The sequence below is a fragment of the Arachis stenosperma genome, chromosome 10 (genome assembly GCF_014773155.1).
Source record: "Arachis stenosperma cultivar V10309 chromosome 10, arast.V10309.gnm1.PFL2, whole genome shotgun sequence".
In the NCBI taxonomy this organism is placed as follows: Eukaryota; Viridiplantae; Streptophyta; class Magnoliopsida; order Fabales; family Fabaceae; genus Arachis; species Arachis stenosperma.
The window spans coordinates 134,130,238-134,146,525 of NC_080386.1; the positions used below are offsets into that span (position 1 = coordinate 134,130,238).

The 16,288-nt window shown below is 35.1% G+C and overlaps 2 protein-coding genes across 16 annotated transcripts; one reads left to right on the forward strand and one right to left on the reverse strand.

Moving 5' to 3' along the window:
- The first annotated feature begins 2,014 nt into the window (after nt 1-2,014).
- LOC130956043 (uncharacterized) lies at nt 2,015-4,594 on the forward strand. Of its 3 annotated transcripts, XR_009076978.1 has the most exons (5): nt 2,015-2,184; nt 2,691-3,113; nt 3,611-3,862; nt 4,152-4,391; nt 4,483-4,594. XR_009076978.1 is itself a non-coding variant. In XM_057883065.1 (3 exons), exons 1-3 carry the CDS (start codon nt 2,113-2,115, stop codon nt 3,788-3,790), a joined length of 675 nt encoding a protein of 224 aa, XP_057739048.1. In that variant the 5' UTR covers nt 2,015-2,112; the 3' UTR covers nt 3,791-4,136. The 3 variants fall into 3 exon arrangements, 1 of the variants encoding a protein (XP_057739048.1); XR_009076977.1 differs by having other exon boundaries at nt 4,152-4,588; XM_057883065.1 differs by lacking the exons at nt 4,152-4,391; nt 4,483-4,594 and having other exon boundaries at nt 3,611-4,136.
- A 688-nt stretch (nt 4,595-5,282) lies between these two features.
- On the reverse strand, nt 5,283-16,054 carry LOC130956045 (uncharacterized). 13 transcript variants are annotated; one of them, XR_009076987.1, is made up of 5 exons: nt 7,934-8,438; nt 6,967-7,169; nt 6,113-6,659; nt 5,918-6,024; nt 5,283-5,818 (listed from the first exon to the last, which is right to left on the reverse strand). XR_009076987.1 is itself a non-coding variant. In XM_057883066.1 (4 exons), the coding sequence occupies exons 1-4, from the start codon at nt 14,885-14,887 to the stop codon at nt 5,777-5,779; spliced, it is 591 nt and encodes a 196-aa protein (XP_057739049.1). In that variant the 5' UTR covers nt 14,888-15,170; the 3' UTR covers nt 5,283-5,776. The 13 variants fall into 13 exon arrangements, 2 of the variants coding, with proteins under 2 accessions (XP_057739049.1, XP_057739050.1); XR_009076986.1 differs by having other exon boundaries at nt 6,113-6,274; nt 6,394-6,575; nt 6,967-8,436; XR_009076990.1 differs by lacking the exons at nt 6,967-7,169; nt 7,934-8,438 and adding an exon at nt 15,178-16,054 and having other exon boundaries at nt 6,113-6,274.
- Between the last annotated feature and the right edge of the window lie 234 nt (nt 16,055-16,288).

The following is a 16,288-nucleotide window of genomic DNA, read 5'->3' on the forward strand; positions in this document are numbered from 1 at the left end:
CTACCAATAACAAAACAAATGGGTCAACTATTATATAAGAATCCAGTAATAAACTCGCGCTTGATTTACACCCGCCATTGATAAACTTAAATTGGATATGCATCCGCACATAAAGCATGGCCAAAATGACTATGAACATTTCATAGGAAATAATTTAGCAAGTCATAATTTAGAAATTAATATAAAATTTATCTTAGTAGTTAAATTACTTATAATTGTGTTAATATATAATTTTGGAAGAATTTTAAGTATGTCTAAAATACTAATATTTCAGTCATTTTAACAATTGATTTTAACTATAATATATATATTAATTAAAATCAACGATAAATTATTAGAACATCAGTCTTCTAGGTACATTTAAAAATTTTCTTATAATTTTTTCCGTTAAGATTACATCATGTCATAATTATGATAATAGTTTAACACATTTAATTTTAAAATAGTTGAACATTAAATATTTAGAACAGCTTTTCATAAAATTAAAGACAATCAAATCTAACATCTAATATCACTTCAAGCAACAATAGTAAATAACTAAATCTGAATACATTTATAATTATCACTTGTAACAAAGGAATTCATATTTTTTTTAAATTAAATTTCCAACTATATGAACGAGATATATATATAGACTATTTACTCATTTTAGTCCTCTAACAGCGGACAAAATAATTTCTGACCCTTTTGTTCGAAAACTTTCCCAATTTTTATCATATCTCACATAACCTTAACATTCATGCTCTTCTTCTTCATTTTCACAGTCTTCTTTTTCATATTTTCCTTCATCTTTTTCAGCTCCAAGATCAAGTTATGGTGTAACCGCCACACATGTCGCACCTACCTCAATATGTCATGGATCACGTACTTCCTAAATTTCTGTGACTGGTACACCCACTTCCTCCGCACTTCACCCACCAGAAGCATCCACTTCCACGTCCTCAATAACAGCATCACCTCCAACCCCGACAACGTCCACCACATCCTCAAGACCAAGTTCCATAACTACCCCAAGAGCATGCCTTTCTCCACTCTCCGACAAGCAATATAGATTGTTGGACATTAGGACATCATGAGAAGATTATTCTTCGATATCATATGCAAATTCTCATTTGAAATGGACCCCGAGTGCTTCATTCCTTATCTTTCGGAGTCCAAGTTGGCAGACAGCTTCAACCTCGCATCCAAGCTATCAGTACAATGAGCAATATCGCCGTTGCCACTCATATGAAAACCGAAGCGATTACTGAACATTGGTTCGGAGAAGAAGTTGAAGGAAGCGATTGGAGTGGTGGACAATGTGGTCATGGAGATGATAGGGCAGAGAAGGAGGGAGATGGCGACAACAATGACGGGTCTTAACAAATCATACTTGCTGTCTAGCTTCATGGGATCCATCGAAGACTACAAGTACTTGAGAGACATAGTCATTAGTTTTCTGAGTATGAATTGGTTGAGAACAAGTTGAAGTTTTTTTCTTCTTGTGAACATTGAAGTTGCAGAATGTGCATTGTGTAGCTTGAAGTTATAGTGTTAGACTGTTAGTGATATGATGAAAATTGGAAGAAAACAGTGTCGTTTCCAAACAAAGGAGGTCAGGGACCATTTTGTCCCATGTTAGAGTTGTCAGGGACTATTTTGTCCCCCATTAGAGTTAACAGCGCAAAGGACCTAAGTGACTGATGGAATCAATTATTAGAAACCAATCGAGTAATTAATTTTAGTTGGGGACTAAAGTATATAGTTCAAAATTCTTTTACGACCAAAATGGATAAATACTCATATAAATATTTAATCATATATAGTTAAATTATTAAAAATAATTAATATAATTGTGTATTATTAAAAAAAGATGATACTAAAAGTATTTTATACGGATTTTTTTTTAATAAAAAGCCAATTCATGTCTTTTGAGATTTTTTTTTCATTTTAGGAATTAATTTTTTTTTTCATATCTATTTAAATAAAATAGGTGCTACCTATCGACTATATGCAAAAACGTGTGCGAAAAGCACCTCATTTTGTTGAAGTGTGAGTGTGTAGTGTTCAGCCCAAAGAGTAGAATTGAATTGGTTCAGTTTTCAAGTTTTCATCTTTGGAATTCACACAAACATGGCTGCTCTTCTTCCCTCTCCCTCTCACCTTCTGTCTCCTAACTCTTCCTCTCGTTTCCTGAGATTCAAGGTGCGCCTTTCTTCACCCTTTTGCATTTCTCTTTATGCTTTAAGCTTCCTATTCTGTTATTATTTATATTATTAAATTAAAGTGCAAAACCCATTGTTTCAGTTGCTGGTAGAGCTTCTTTTCTTACTATAGTGTTCATATTATCTTGTAATCTGAATGAAAGGTATTCCCTATGCATATTTGAGAAAGAAAAAAGGCTTAATTTTTACACTCTTGAATTCGGTCATTCTGTTGAAACAGTTTACAGTAATCAAATGATAAGTGTAAATAATTATTTACATATATTATTTCTTTGTTTGTTTGTAATTGTGTATTATGGAATTAATCAAATCTTAAAAGTGCTGGTTATTATTTGGTTTGAACATTATGAATCTTTGACAAATTTTACACTCCGTTTAGAAATGATTTCTTTTTGCAGTTTAGGGTACAATTAGCTAAGGCATTCATAGGTTATAGTCTGCTGAATTGGCTTCATCTGCTGAAAACTCTTCTTTGTACTGTGGCAGGTTTCATCATGCTTCGTTCAAAAGAATTTAAGTATTAAGACATTTTCTGCTTCTTTCAAGACACGCCCAAAGATCTCGTGTGTTATGAATAATATGTCTGCACAGCAATCAGATGACCATGAGAAGATAAATTTGAACCAATTAACAGACAAGGCACAAAAGCTTTGGGACAGTTCACCCGAGCCGGTGAAGAAATTCCCGTGGAATAGAGCGTTGGACAACTTCATTCAACTCATTCTTGATCTCGTTTTGGCCGTAGTAAAATACCTAGCTGTACCTGTGTTCATAGTTTCCTCCATTAGTGAGTTATCTTACTGTGGACATGAAAGGAAGCTGGCTCTTGTTCCTATTCCATTTCTCTTCGGTGTTGCTGTTGCTGGGGTCCTTAAGAAGACTGCTTTAGAATTATCTCCACGACTAAGGGTAAAAATCATTGGTTATGTACCATTCTGTAATCTAGATATTAGATAGAATAGTTGAATGGAGCATTAAACTGTTTTATTTTCAGTAGATAGTTTTGTAATTCTGAAAAAACAGGTGTGATACTTGAGCTCCATAGAGCATTCTTTTTCCAGTACTTTTTTTTTTCTTCCAAAAGGATTTGAGTAGCCACATTGCCTCTGCAGTTTGAATTGCTAACAAGGAAGCATGTGTCTTATGAAGTTTTTCACATTGCAGATATGTGACAATGGATTAACAGCACAATGATTTCAATAGATTTTCCCTTTGTGCCCGTTTACTGTGATTCCAAATTCCAATATTAGCATCTAGCTTGTCTTAATGATATATGTGAATACCCCTAGATGCTAGCCTTTCATAACTGGGCAGGTCTGTTAGGGGCTTAAATTGGTATTGTTATGTCTCAAGATCATGTTTAAGTCCTGGTTGACTTTCCTGATTTAAACTAGTTTGATTTTCAGGATGCAGAAGTTCCATGGCATTTACTTGGAATTGCAATTTTCTTCACATTAACCAAATTGCCCGGTCCGTATTACCCTTATTGGGGACGCATAATCATTCCTCATTTTGTAAATGGTGTTCTCTTAAGGACTCTCTGGTTTGCAATTATGTGGTATAGAAGGCCTCAAAAAGCATTATAGATATCAGATTCTACATATGATAGTTAGTACACACCCTGAGCTATGACACCAACCTGAAGAACAATTTATGTAGTAAGTACCATCAATTTTTTCCATATTTCATATCTCCGAATCCACTGCATGTATGAAAATTTGTGATTTGGGTCTTTAAAAGGCTATGGTAATTGCTTTTTTCTCTGATGTGTAAATACTACGTTTTGTCTTTTGTGGATATTGATCTTGTCATATATATGGGAATATGTGGTAAATTGATAGGATCATTATATATGTGCATGTCAAGATCTTGTGATTGACTTCAGATGCTTATTAGAAATGTAATTGATAAATTAATCATTAACTTGTATTTTGTTCGATACTGCAGACACTTGCTATTACCCATGAAAATTCAATTGGAGCACTAGGCAATCCTTGAGAATCTTGTTGAAATTACAAATGTCTTTGTTGAGAAAGATATGCTTGATTACTATGTTTCAGGGGAATGGCAAATTTGATTCTATTAGAACTGGATGAGCCAGATAAATAGGTTTATAGGCATTACAATTTACCAGCATGTAGCAAGCTGTACTTGAGAAGTAGATGTGACTGGCGACTCAACATTTGTGTAAGGAGAAGTTTCTGGGATGACATTTCTTTCTGTTTTTATTTTCTGGTCAACGTGGCATGTTCATATGGAGCTTGTATCCAATTTTCAGCTCAGTATTGCCCTCCTAGTGAGATCATTAAGCAGTGAAATTCTATTTCTGATGTACTGGTGTCATCATTTGTTGGAGTTTTCCATTTTAATGTTGGTGACATGATTCAGGTACTAATTCACTAATATTGAGTCAAAGTGATTTTAAATATTGATCTGAAAAATTAGAAATAATGTGGCATCATTGTAACAATAAAAAGTTGTGTATTGTTGCACAGGTTTGGAGCAATGAAGCATATGAAAGTGTTGAGCATAGAGTTATGGTGAACTCTGAAAAAGAAAGGTTTTCAATTCCATTCTTTTTGAATCCTTCACACTACACCATGGTGGAACCATTAGAGGAGCTGGTAAATGAGAAAAACCCTGCCAAATACAAGCCTTACAACTGGGGCAAGTTTTTAGTCACTAGAAAGCGCAGCAATTTCATGAAGCTTGATGTTGAAAATATTCAAATTTATAATTTCAAGGTTTAGATGAAGAGAGGGATTATGGAAAACATGTTATGCTTCATTTACTTAGAAATAAGCAATGCTGATGTATATTTTTTACCTGTCTTGAATAAAAGTAGCAATTTTGAAAGTAAATCAACAAATTTGATAACCACAGCATTGCTTTGTTTACGCATTAGTTTGAATCTCATGGCAAGTACAATACTTATTTCAAGGAAATAAAATGACACGGCTTTAATTTTATAATGTTCACAATGCAAGCAGTAGTAACAGGCTTTCAAACCATGTTTGTTAATAAACAGCATCTGCGTTTAACACAAGGCACAATTAATTGTTTGAGTGCAAATAGATATCAGGAACTCTTAAATTCATTCAATGAAAATGTGTGTATGTTACAATAAGAGTAGTACTAATAGAGCTTCGAATTGTGATAATCCTCGTTTTAGATATAGATAAAGTGTGCTTCCAAAACAAGAGGGAAACACAGTAGGTGATACATCAAAGTTTATGATATCACATCACAGATCATAGAACAACATACACAAAAATGGGAAGTTTGAACAATAAATTCCCGTACAATATGCCTATCTCAATGAACACACATGCAAATTCATACCCAACCTCCTATTACCATGTTGCGTCTCTAATAGCCACAACCATATTACATAATCACCAACCTGAAATCAAATGTAGGAAAATCTTTCACATGAAGCAAGAAATAAAGCAATCTCCACTGTGCCTTGAAATAACCTACCCAGCAACTCTACCCGCTCCCTTCGGCATGGCCATCAGGAGGGGGAGATGCCACAAAACCATATATGGATCCAACTAGTAATGTAATCGTTATCACATGAAGCCAGATAATGCTCTTGCTTGAACGGCAAATTTCTGGGGAAAACATATAGAAAATGTAAATTATACCAAATTGACTTATTGACACATCCAGCTAAATGATGGATATAAACCAAAAAATGGGAAAGCACATACAATTATAAACAAGGAAAATGAAGAGGCAATATGAGAATCCAAACACAATAATCTTCTAAGAACTGGTGCTCTATTGGATAGCGAGTTATATGTCATTTGCCCAAGAACTGCAAGCAATAATCAAAACATTCTCAACTATGAAACAAAATTTAAAATATATCAGTTGATAGGTTTCTGATAGCAAAAGAAATTAACCTTTTTCTTTTCTCGGCAAATATTGCAAAGACTGGAAGGGAGCTCCAACTAAATTAAGAGAGGTGATGACATCAGAGGTGTTCCACACCAAAAGCAGAACAAGTAGTTCAATACCAACAACATTTATCTCAATCCATCTCTGATACATCTTCTGGAAATAATCTACAATGCAAACCAGAATAAAAACCGATAATCAAAAAGTAGGACAACTATTCGTAAGAATCCACAAATAATTCAAGAGCAATACATATCCAAGTAATTCAAGAGCAATACAACTCAACTGATCTTAAATCACTCCACTTTAAATGATCTTCATTCCACACGTCATCGAGCACAAGCATATAATTTTGCCCATTCAATGCTTCCCGCAACTTCTGTTGTAGGGCCTCTAATGAGTCACCACCAGCATCCTTCTTCAAAGACTCCAGGATCTTCTTCAAAACAGTTTTCACCTCGAAATTTTCTGAAACGCACACCCATATATATTTCTGAAAGAGGTTCTGGTCTTTAGCAGCATTGTACACGAGCTGAGCAAGGGCTGTCTTGCCTAAACCCCCCATACCAACAACAACAACAATTAAAGAAACATTTTGGTTCGGATGGATTTGCTTTAGCAACTTAACAATGTCACTTTTATTCTCTTCCCTTCCAATTATCTCTGATTGCAAAACGGACGAACTTGTTTCCCTCCAGCCACACTCATCTTGCTTAAGAATTACCGAACTCCGATTCAGGTTCAACTTAGACATCTCTTCAGCGACATTATTAAACTCCTTTTGAATATTCTCAATCTTACGAGCTAACTTAGCACGGAAAAGAATTGGATTCACAGATTTGGAAAAGAAGCTACAAACCTGACTCATTCTTTTGTGGCGCAAGTCTTTGATAAAGATGTACTAAATATTTATCTGGATTTGAACTCGTCACGTGATTTCTGCGGATCCTCTTTCACTGTCCAGAGAGTGAACTAAGACAAACCCTAATCCTAAATTCACTTTTTCCCTCCTGAATTTCGGAGTTTCCATGGCGAAGCAGAAGCAAGTCGCTCCTGAAGACTCTGACGACGAATAGCAGGTTCCCAGGCCTCAGCCCGAACAAGAAGATAGCAGCGAGGAAGAAGAAGCAGCAACTTCATCTGAGGAGGACAAAGACACAGACGAAGGCGAAGAAAACACGTGCTAGTTCCCAGGAAGCCTCAACCGCAAAAGGTTTCCAAACCCTCGTTATCTTCTTCTAAATCCTCTCCAAAGTTGAAGTCTCAACCTTCGGCTTCTGTCAGTCAAACTAAATCGGGTCAAAGCGCGCAGCCGAAAACAGTATCGACCACTGGAACCAACCAAAACGTGGGAAGAAGGCACAGGAGGATCACGCCGTCGGCTCCTTGATGCTTGATGGTATATGGGTTCCTTCCCTGTTTTCGCGATGAACTCAGACAGGCCTTTCAAGATACCTATCTCATCTTCCTCGCTGAAAACCCTCTGAAAGAGGGATTTGAACTCGTCACGTGATTTCTGCGGATCCTCTTCAACGGAGCCGACGGCGTGATCCTCCTGTGCCTTCTTCCCACGTTTTGGTTGGTTCGAGTGGTCGATACTGTTTTCGGCTGCGCGCTTTGACCCGGATTTGGTTTGACTGACAGAAGCCGAAGGTTGAGACTTCAACTTTGGAGATGGTTTAGAAGAAGATGATGAGGGTTTGGAAAGCTTTTGTGGTTGAGGCTTCCTGGGAACCACGTTCATCTTCACCTTCGTCTGTGTCTTCGTCCTCCTCAGATATATTGCATTTGTAATGAAAACGGAAAAAAGCAAACAATGTTATTACCTTTTGAGGGGATGAATCTCAGTGTATGTACATGTTTGGGATGTGAGCAATCTTGGCCCGATCTTCTCCACTTTCACGGTCGTATTTCCGCTTTAGGAGAGATGGTTAGTGTGCGTATGTTGGGAAGGCAACGGTCAGCTTCATCCAATGACTCTAATTTAGGGCAATGATAAATATCTAAACGCCTTAGTGATTGGAGGTTGCCGCTCTGGTAAAGACTTCATGTTCCCACAATAACCGAAGCAGATTTTCTGCAGAGAAGAGAGCGCATGAGGAGGACCACGACCTTGTGTGTTGTAACATCTCAAGTTTTTTTAAAATATTTTACATATTCCCTTTAATTTTATCAAAATACATAAACTACCTTTTATCCCTTTTCTAAACCCTAACCCTCTCCTAACACACACATACCCTGCTGACTGCTGAGAATAAAAGAAAGAAAAATAGCGAGAGAAAACAGAGAGGGAGAAGAAAAGAAATTTCTTTGAGGTTACTGTTGTGCTCTATGTTATTGATACTAGGGCTTTTGTTGAGGTTGCTGCAGTGAGAAATCGAAGTTGTTACTACTATCTCGGTCCAAATTTCGTGCTTTTTCATTCCGTTCTACTTCAACCTTCTTTGACATTTTGGTTTGGTTTCTTCGGTTGGACCAATTTGTGAGTAGGCTTTATATTTATAACTGTTAATTTTTTTGGTTTATGCTATTCTAAGTTTCTAATTATATTTATAAAATTATTGTTGAAGAATTTTGATTTGATTAGAATAATTAATTTATTATGATTGAAAAAAATGTTTTTATGAAGTTCATATCTTAGAAATCTTGCATGAGACTATATATATATTTGATGAAGTTTTATATTATTTTAGAACATTTGATTTTACTCGAATATATACTTTTGAAGTATTGAAGTATTTGTTAGTACTTATTGACTTTGAAATTGTGAAATGTGTTTGAAATTACTTATGATTGAAGAAGTTATGATTAGAAAAGATTTCTTATGAGAAAGTACTATTTAATTTGATTCAATACCGTATGTATTTGAAAGATCAAATATTTATTATATTTGAATTTATATGTTTTGAATTGGTTTGGGAGGCTTGTATTAGAAAACCGTAGTTAACGGCGATTATGACGTTAACTTAGATGCATCTAACTCAGACTCCAGCTAGTAGGGGTGTTGCTAGCCTAACGTGTAAGTCACACTTTAGATCTGATATTCCGTTAGGACACACAAGAGGAAAGGGCTACCCATAGAGGTGGAGCCGCCCAATTGTGGACTTTTGATTTGATTTCTGTATGAGAACTCCCTTATTGATTCACTTATTTATATAAATTATTATCTTCTAACTAAAATTATATTTATATGGTCTCATGTGAATTATAGATATACTGTCTAGTAACTGGGTTGCAAAACTCACTCCGTTCTTCTTAAAATATTTTTCATGAATAAATATTCGATTATGTGAGTCTTTCTATTCAAGAGTAATGATCTGCAATGGGTATCTATTCGTTGTTAAGTTCTTAGACGTCATCTGCTCCATATGTCACAGGCAGGATCCACCCATATTTATTTTATTTTTTGTTTGTTAAAAATAGGTAATTATTCATTTTAGACATTGTAAATTTATTTAAAATATTTGTAATTTTCTTATTCAACTTATATTTGAGTCGGTTAGGCTTGCTTGGGGATTATTTCGTGAGCGCCGATCATGGCTCATTTTGGGTCGCGACATGTGTGTTTCCCGAGGTCAAGCTTGTCATCATCGAAACTTATATCCAACTCTAGAAGTTGAGAAGGAAGATATTGCAAGTGTCGTGACAGAATCTGAATGGTTGACGATCCACCAAGTTCGAGAATCTGGAGCGATGTGAGGTTTTTCATCCAGTCCTCTGCCATTGCTTCTATCTCTGTAACACCCCAAAGCCGCAAGTGCTTGAGATGAGAGAGAGGAGAGATGGATGAAGACTCATGCTTAACCATACATGTTTCCTCTAACTTCAACTCAACGAGGTGTGGGAAAGAAGGCATGCAGGTCAATTTGCCTCTGAGGTCAACAAGCTCTTTCAGTTCATTCAATTTGCCACTTGTATCTTTTTTGTTATTCCCTACTACAAACCTTCAAAGGCTTTACAACCTTCAATGTCGAGCTTCTTCAAATTGATCAATTTTATAATAATTTTTGTTGGAAAAACAAGTTGCCTACACTCAGTTAATTTCAATAACTGTAAACAAATAAGATTGCCAATTGATTCTGGCAAACTAACTAAAGATCCACAATATTCTAATGTTAATGTTTGTAAACAAACAAGATTTCCGACCGATTCAGGCAAACTAACTAAAGATCTACAACGTTCTAGTTTTAGTGTTTGCAAACAAACAAGATTGCCAATCGATTCAGGCAAACTTCTTAGTTCTTGAGAGTATGAAAGATCAAGATATCTTAAATGTTTGACTTTATCAATGGACTTTGGTAGCTGAGTCATAGAACGAAATGATAAATTCAAAGCACGAAGGCACTTCAGTTTTTTCATAAAAGACAGTTTGGCCACTAAATTGGTGGCAATCTCACAATTGATGATTGTCCGTAATTTGCAAACATCAAACACATCCAATGAACAATCCGTGATAGTTTCAAATGCCACGTGCATGGGTCTTCCAACAATTCCTTTTCCCTCCGTATGTAAGTAACAATCATTTCCAGCTACCAACGTTGTAAGATCATGCATCAAATCATGCATCTTGAAGGACTCAATATGACCACATTCATCTGTTAATGCATCCTGAAAAAATGATCTCATTAACCATAGATTGTGTTTCAATTGGACTTGCAAGATAACCTTGAGCCATCCAAAATTGAATCAATTCATACTTTTGGATTTCTGAATCCTTTGGATATAGACAACAATAAGCAAAACATTGTCTTAGTTCAGGACGCAAGTTTGGGTAACTCAAATTTAGCACTGGCATGATACTCTTCTCTTCTTCACATAACCTCCAAATATTATCATGCAAAAAACTTGACCATTGATCAATTTCTTCAACCCTTATCCGTAGGAAGCCTCCTATTGTTTTGATTGCCAACGGCACTCCTTCACACTTCTTTGCAATTTCCTTTCCGATTGTTTGCAATTCAGAGCTCATTCTGCTGCTATCTTCACCAAATGTCAAGTTCTTTAGCAATGTCCATGATTGCTCATCTGTCAAACCTCTCAAAACATATGGCTCGTCAAAATTTAGTGTTGACCAAATATTAACAAAATATGATCACTTTTATTGATTACATAGTATTACTTATTTTTAAATTATAAATTTAGAATTTTATGAAAGATAATACATTTTTCTAAATATTTTTACATTAGTGGTCTACTCTTACATAAAAAAATGAGACTTGGAATTATAAAATAGTTTTGTATAATTTTTATATAATTTTTAGTTCTCCTTATCATATAAAAAAATAACTGTAAATTTTTTAAAGAAGAAAAATATATTTTCGCATTTAGTTAAATTTTTGCAATATCTGATTTGACCCAAAGATTTTTCAATTAGATTTTATTCGTCTTGAATAAAAGTAGCAGCTGTAACATAAACAGCTTCAGTCCTTATTTTAAAGCCAAGATTCACAAATTATTTTTAAACAAATTCTTTAAACTCTACTCTGAACACATTCAATAGGCTATAGCTAACCACATCTATTCAAACCCAAATGGTTTTTGCCCTTTCTATTGTCCTCTTAAAAGCACAATCACCTTACAATGAAGGGTAAAATTATTAGAATAAGCAATTGAGTTTATTTTCATAATAGTTGCAAATCATGCAATTGAATTTCATAATTCACTATATGCCAAATAAAATTTTAGAGTAAAGTTTCGTTTTTGTCCACAACGTTTGGGATAAGTCCTATTTGTATTCCTAACGTTTAAATCGTCCTATTTGTATCCTTAACGTTTATAGGAGTGATTCAATGTTATCCTACTATCAATTATACTAACAAATCAATTATACTTTTCAATTATTCTCATTTGGATGTATTCATTCTCAATTAGGTCTCACTTGGATGTGGTCGATTTTAATATTATACCCACTATTTGTGTTTAGATTCAATTATGTCCTTAGAAAAGTGAATTATGTAAATGTTGTAGGATTTAGTTTTAACATTTGATGAGCTATTTTTCGGAGTAGATCATCAATTCTATCCCAAACATTTATATTCTAATTCAAAAAGAAGTTTTTAAAACTCAAACTAAAGCACTCATGATGTGTAATTGACGGCAAGATAACATTGAATCACTTTTACAAACATTAGGGATACAAATAGGATGATTTAAACGTTAGGCACAGAAATAAGATTTAGCCCAAAGGTTAGGGACAAAAACGATACTTTACTCAAAATTTTAATATGAAATCTTTGTACTAGTTGATCTTTCTTGAAGTAGAGTCTACATGACTTATTTTTTGTTAAAGCGTTAGGCATATTTATCTGTTGGTATGATATATACTTTTAATAATTATATGGTTTTTAAAATCGTAACTAGGAATTATTTAAAAGAAAAGAAAAGATGTGGTCCTAAAAGGATTCCCACGCCTTTGTCCATTGTTGTAGTTTTAGACTTTTAATACATAATTTGCATTGTATATTTTTATGCAGCATTATTAGTTTTTGCAGTAGGTGATATACATGTATGGGACCTCATTAATGCACTAATGCTGGCAGCCATATTCAACATCGTGATGCTACTTTTCGTCTTGATAGCAATCTGAATGAAAGTTATTCCGTATGCATATTTGAAAAAAAGAAAAAAAAGGCTTAATTTTTACACTCTTGAATTCGGTCATTCTGTTAAAAACAGTTTACAGTAATCAAATGATAAGTGTAAATAATTATTTACATATATTATTTCTTTGTTTGTCTGTGATTGTGTATTATGGAATTAATCAAATCTGAAAAGTGCTAGTTATTATTTGGTTTCAACATTATGAATCTTTGACAAAATTTACACTCCGTTTAGAAATGATTTCTTTTTGCAGTTTATGAAAGTGTTGAGCATAGAGTTATGGTGAACTCTGAAAAAGAAAGGTTTTCAATTCCATTCTTTTTGAATCCTTCACACTACACCATGGTGGAACCATTAGAGGAGCTGGTAAATGAGAACAACCCTGCCAAATACAAACCTTACAACTAGGGCAAGTTTTTCGTAAAGCGCAGCAATTTCATGAAGCTTGATGTTGAAAATATTCAAATTTATCATTTCAAGGTTTAGATGAAGAGAGGGATTATGGAAATCATGTTATGCTTCATTTACTTACTTTTGATACTTATATGAAGCAATATTACTGTTGGTTTTCACTTTTCAGTAGGTGATATGGTGAACCTCGTGTAAATCAACAAATTTGATAACCACAGCACTGCTTTGTTTACGCATTAGTTTGAATCTCATGGCAAGTACAATACTTATTTCAAGGAAATATAATGACACGGCTTTAATTTTATAATGTTCACAATCCAAGCAGTAGTAACAGGCTTTCAAACCATGTTTGTTATAAAACAGCATCTGCGTTTAACACAAGGCACAATTAATTGTTTGAGTGCAAATAGATATCAGGAACTCTTAAATTAATTCAATGAAAATGAGTGTATGTTACAATAAGAACAGTACTAATAGAGCTTTGAATTGTGATAATCCTCGTTTTAGATAGATAAAGTGTGCTTCCAAAACAAAAGAGAAACGCAGTAGGTGATACATCAAAGTTTATGATATCACATCACAGATCATAGAACAACATACACAAAAATGGGAAGTTTGAACAATAAATTCCCGTACAATAAGCCTATCTCAATGAACACACATGCCAATTCATACCCAACCTCTTATTACCATGTTGCGTCTCTAATAATCACCAACCTGAAATCAAATGTAGGAAAATCTTTCACATGAAGCAAGAAATAAAGCAATCTCCACTGTGCCTTGAAATAACCAAGCCAGCAACTCTACCCGCTCCCTTTGGCATGGCCATCAGGAGAGGGAGACGCCACAAAACCATATATGGATCCAACTAGTCACGTAATCATTATCACATGAAGCCAGATAATGCTCTTGCTTGAACGGCAAATTTCTGGGGAAAACATATAGAAAATGTAAGTTATACCAAATTGACTTATTGACACATCCAGCTAAATGATGGATATAAACCAAAAAATAGGAAAGCACATACAATTATAAACAAGGAAAATGAAGAGGCAATATGAGAATCCAAACCCAATAATCTTCTAAGAACTGGTGCTCTATTGGATAGCGAGTTATATGTCATTTGCCCAAGAACTGCAAGCAATAATCAAAACATTCTCAACTATGAAACAAAATTTAAAATATATCAGTTGATAGGTTTCTGATAGCAAAAGAAATTGACCTTTCTTTCTCGGCAAATATTGCAAAGACTGGAAGGGAGCTCCAACTAAATTAAGAGGTGACATCAGAGGTGTTCCACACCAAAAGCAGAACAAGTTCAATACCAACATTTATCTCAATCCATCTCTGATACATCTTCTGGAAATAATCTACAATGCAAACCAGAATAAAAACCGATAATCAAAAAGTAGGACAACTATTCGTAAGAATCCACAAATAATTCAAGAGCAATACATATCCAAGTAATTCAAGAGCAATACAACTCAACTCAATCTTAAATCACTCCACTTTAAATGATCTTCATTCCACACGTCATCGAGCACAAGCATATAATTTTGCCCATTCAATGCTTCTCGCAACTTCTGTTGTAGGGCCTCTAATGAGTCACCACCAGCATCCTTCTTCAAAGACTCCAGGATCGTCTTCAAAACAGTTTTCACCTCGAAATTTTCTGAAACGCACACCCATATATATTTCTGAAAGAGGTTCTGGTCTTTAGCAGCATTGTACACGAGCTGAGCAAGGGCGGTCTTGCCTAAATCCCCCATACAACAACAACAATTAAAGAAACATTTTGGTTCGGATGGGTTTGCTTCAGCAAGTTAACAATGTCACTTTTATTCTCTTCCCTTCCAATTATCTCTGATTGCAAAACGGACGAACTTGTTTCCCTCCAGCCACACTCATCTTGCTTAAGAATTACCGAACTCCGATTCAGGTTCAACTTAGACATCTCTTCAGCGACATTATTAAACTCCTTTTGAATATTCTCAATCTTACGAGCTAACTTAGCACGGAAAAGAATTGGATTCACAGATTTGGAAAAGAAGCTACGCACCTGACTCATTCTTTTGCGGCGCAAGTCTTTGATAAAGATGTACTAAATATTCAGATGTACTAAATATTTATCTGGATTTGAACTCGTCACGTGATTTCTGCGGATCCTCTCTCACTGTCCAGAGAGTGAACTAAGACAAACCCTAATCCTAAATTCACTTTTTCCCTCCTGAATTTCGGAGTTTCCATGGCGAAGCAGAAGCAAGTCGCTCCTGAAGACTCTGACGACGAATCGCAGGTTCCCAGGCCTCAGCCCGAACAAGAAGATAGCAGCGAGGAAGAAGAAGCAGCAACTTCATCTGACGAGGACAAAGACACAGACGAAGGCGAAGATGAATGTGAGAAACACGTGCTGGTTCCCAGGAAGCCTCAACCGCAAAAGGTTTCCAAACCCGTCATCTTCTTCTAAACCCTCTCCAAAGTTGAAGTCTCAACCCTTGCCCTTTTTCTCTTTTTTCTAGGTTGTTCTCAAACTTCTTCTTCAGCCGCTTATCCTTCAATTGCATGCATGATATAGGATCCGCAGAAATCACGTGAGGAGTTCAAATCCGTCTTTCAGAGAGTTTTCAGCGAGGAAGATGAGATAGGTATCTTGAAAGGCCTGTTTGAGTTCATCCCGAAAACAGGAAGGAACCCTATAAATGCGTTGATGAATTTTACGATTTTATGAAGGGGTTAAATTTGATTCGGGCAAATGTATCATGCATGCAATTGAATGATAAGATCCGCCGGCTGAAGAAGTTTGAGAACATCCTAAAAAAAGAGAAGAACGGCAAGGGGACAACCTTAAGCCGCACAAGTTGGAAGCACTTCAGTTGGGAAAGAATGTTTGGGGCACGATGGCCGTGGCGGTGAAGCAGTGCGCAACAAATCTGCGAAAAAGAATACGGCCAATGATAAAAGATGTAATCTCTTATAATAAATATTTAGATATATTAAATAATACTAATTGATCTTAATTATATTCTAACAGATATTAAGAATATTTTATAAGTTTTTTTTAATAAAAAAGCAAATTCATATGTATTTTGAGAAAAAAATGTTTGCAATTTAGGAATTAATTTTTTTTCACATCTATTTAAATAAAATACCATGTATACATGTGCTACCTA

What these genes read in the sequence shown, in the direction of transcription:
- LOC130956043 (XM_057883065.1), top strand. Translation starts at nt 2,113, where the DNA reads ATGGCTGCTCTTCTTCCCTCTCCCTCTCACCTTCTGTCTCCTAACTCT. An exon ending in CTCGTTTCCTGAGATTCAAG is followed by an intron (nt 2,185 to 2,690) that starts GTGCGCCTTTCT and finishes GTACTGTGGCAG; the next exon opens with GTTTCATCATGCTTCGTTCA. An exon ending in AATTATCTCCACGACTAAGG is followed by an intron (nt 3,114 to 3,610) that starts GTAAAAATCATT and finishes TTTGATTTTCAG; the next exon opens with GATGCAGAAGTTCCATGGCA.
- LOC130956045 (XM_057883066.1), bottom strand. Translation starts at nt 14,887, where the DNA reads ATGGGGGATTTAGGCAAGACCGCCCTTGCTCAGCTCGTGTACAATGCT. An exon ending in GTGGAGTGATTTAAGATTGA is followed by an intron (nt 6,275 to 14,607) that starts GTTGAGTTGTAT and finishes TTTGCATTGTAG; the next exon opens with ATTATTTCCAGAAGATGTAT. An exon ending in TTTGCCGAGAAAAGAAAAAG is followed by an intron (nt 6,025 to 6,112) that starts GTTAATTTCTTT and finishes TATTGCTTGCAG; the next exon opens with TTCTTGGGCAAATGACATAT.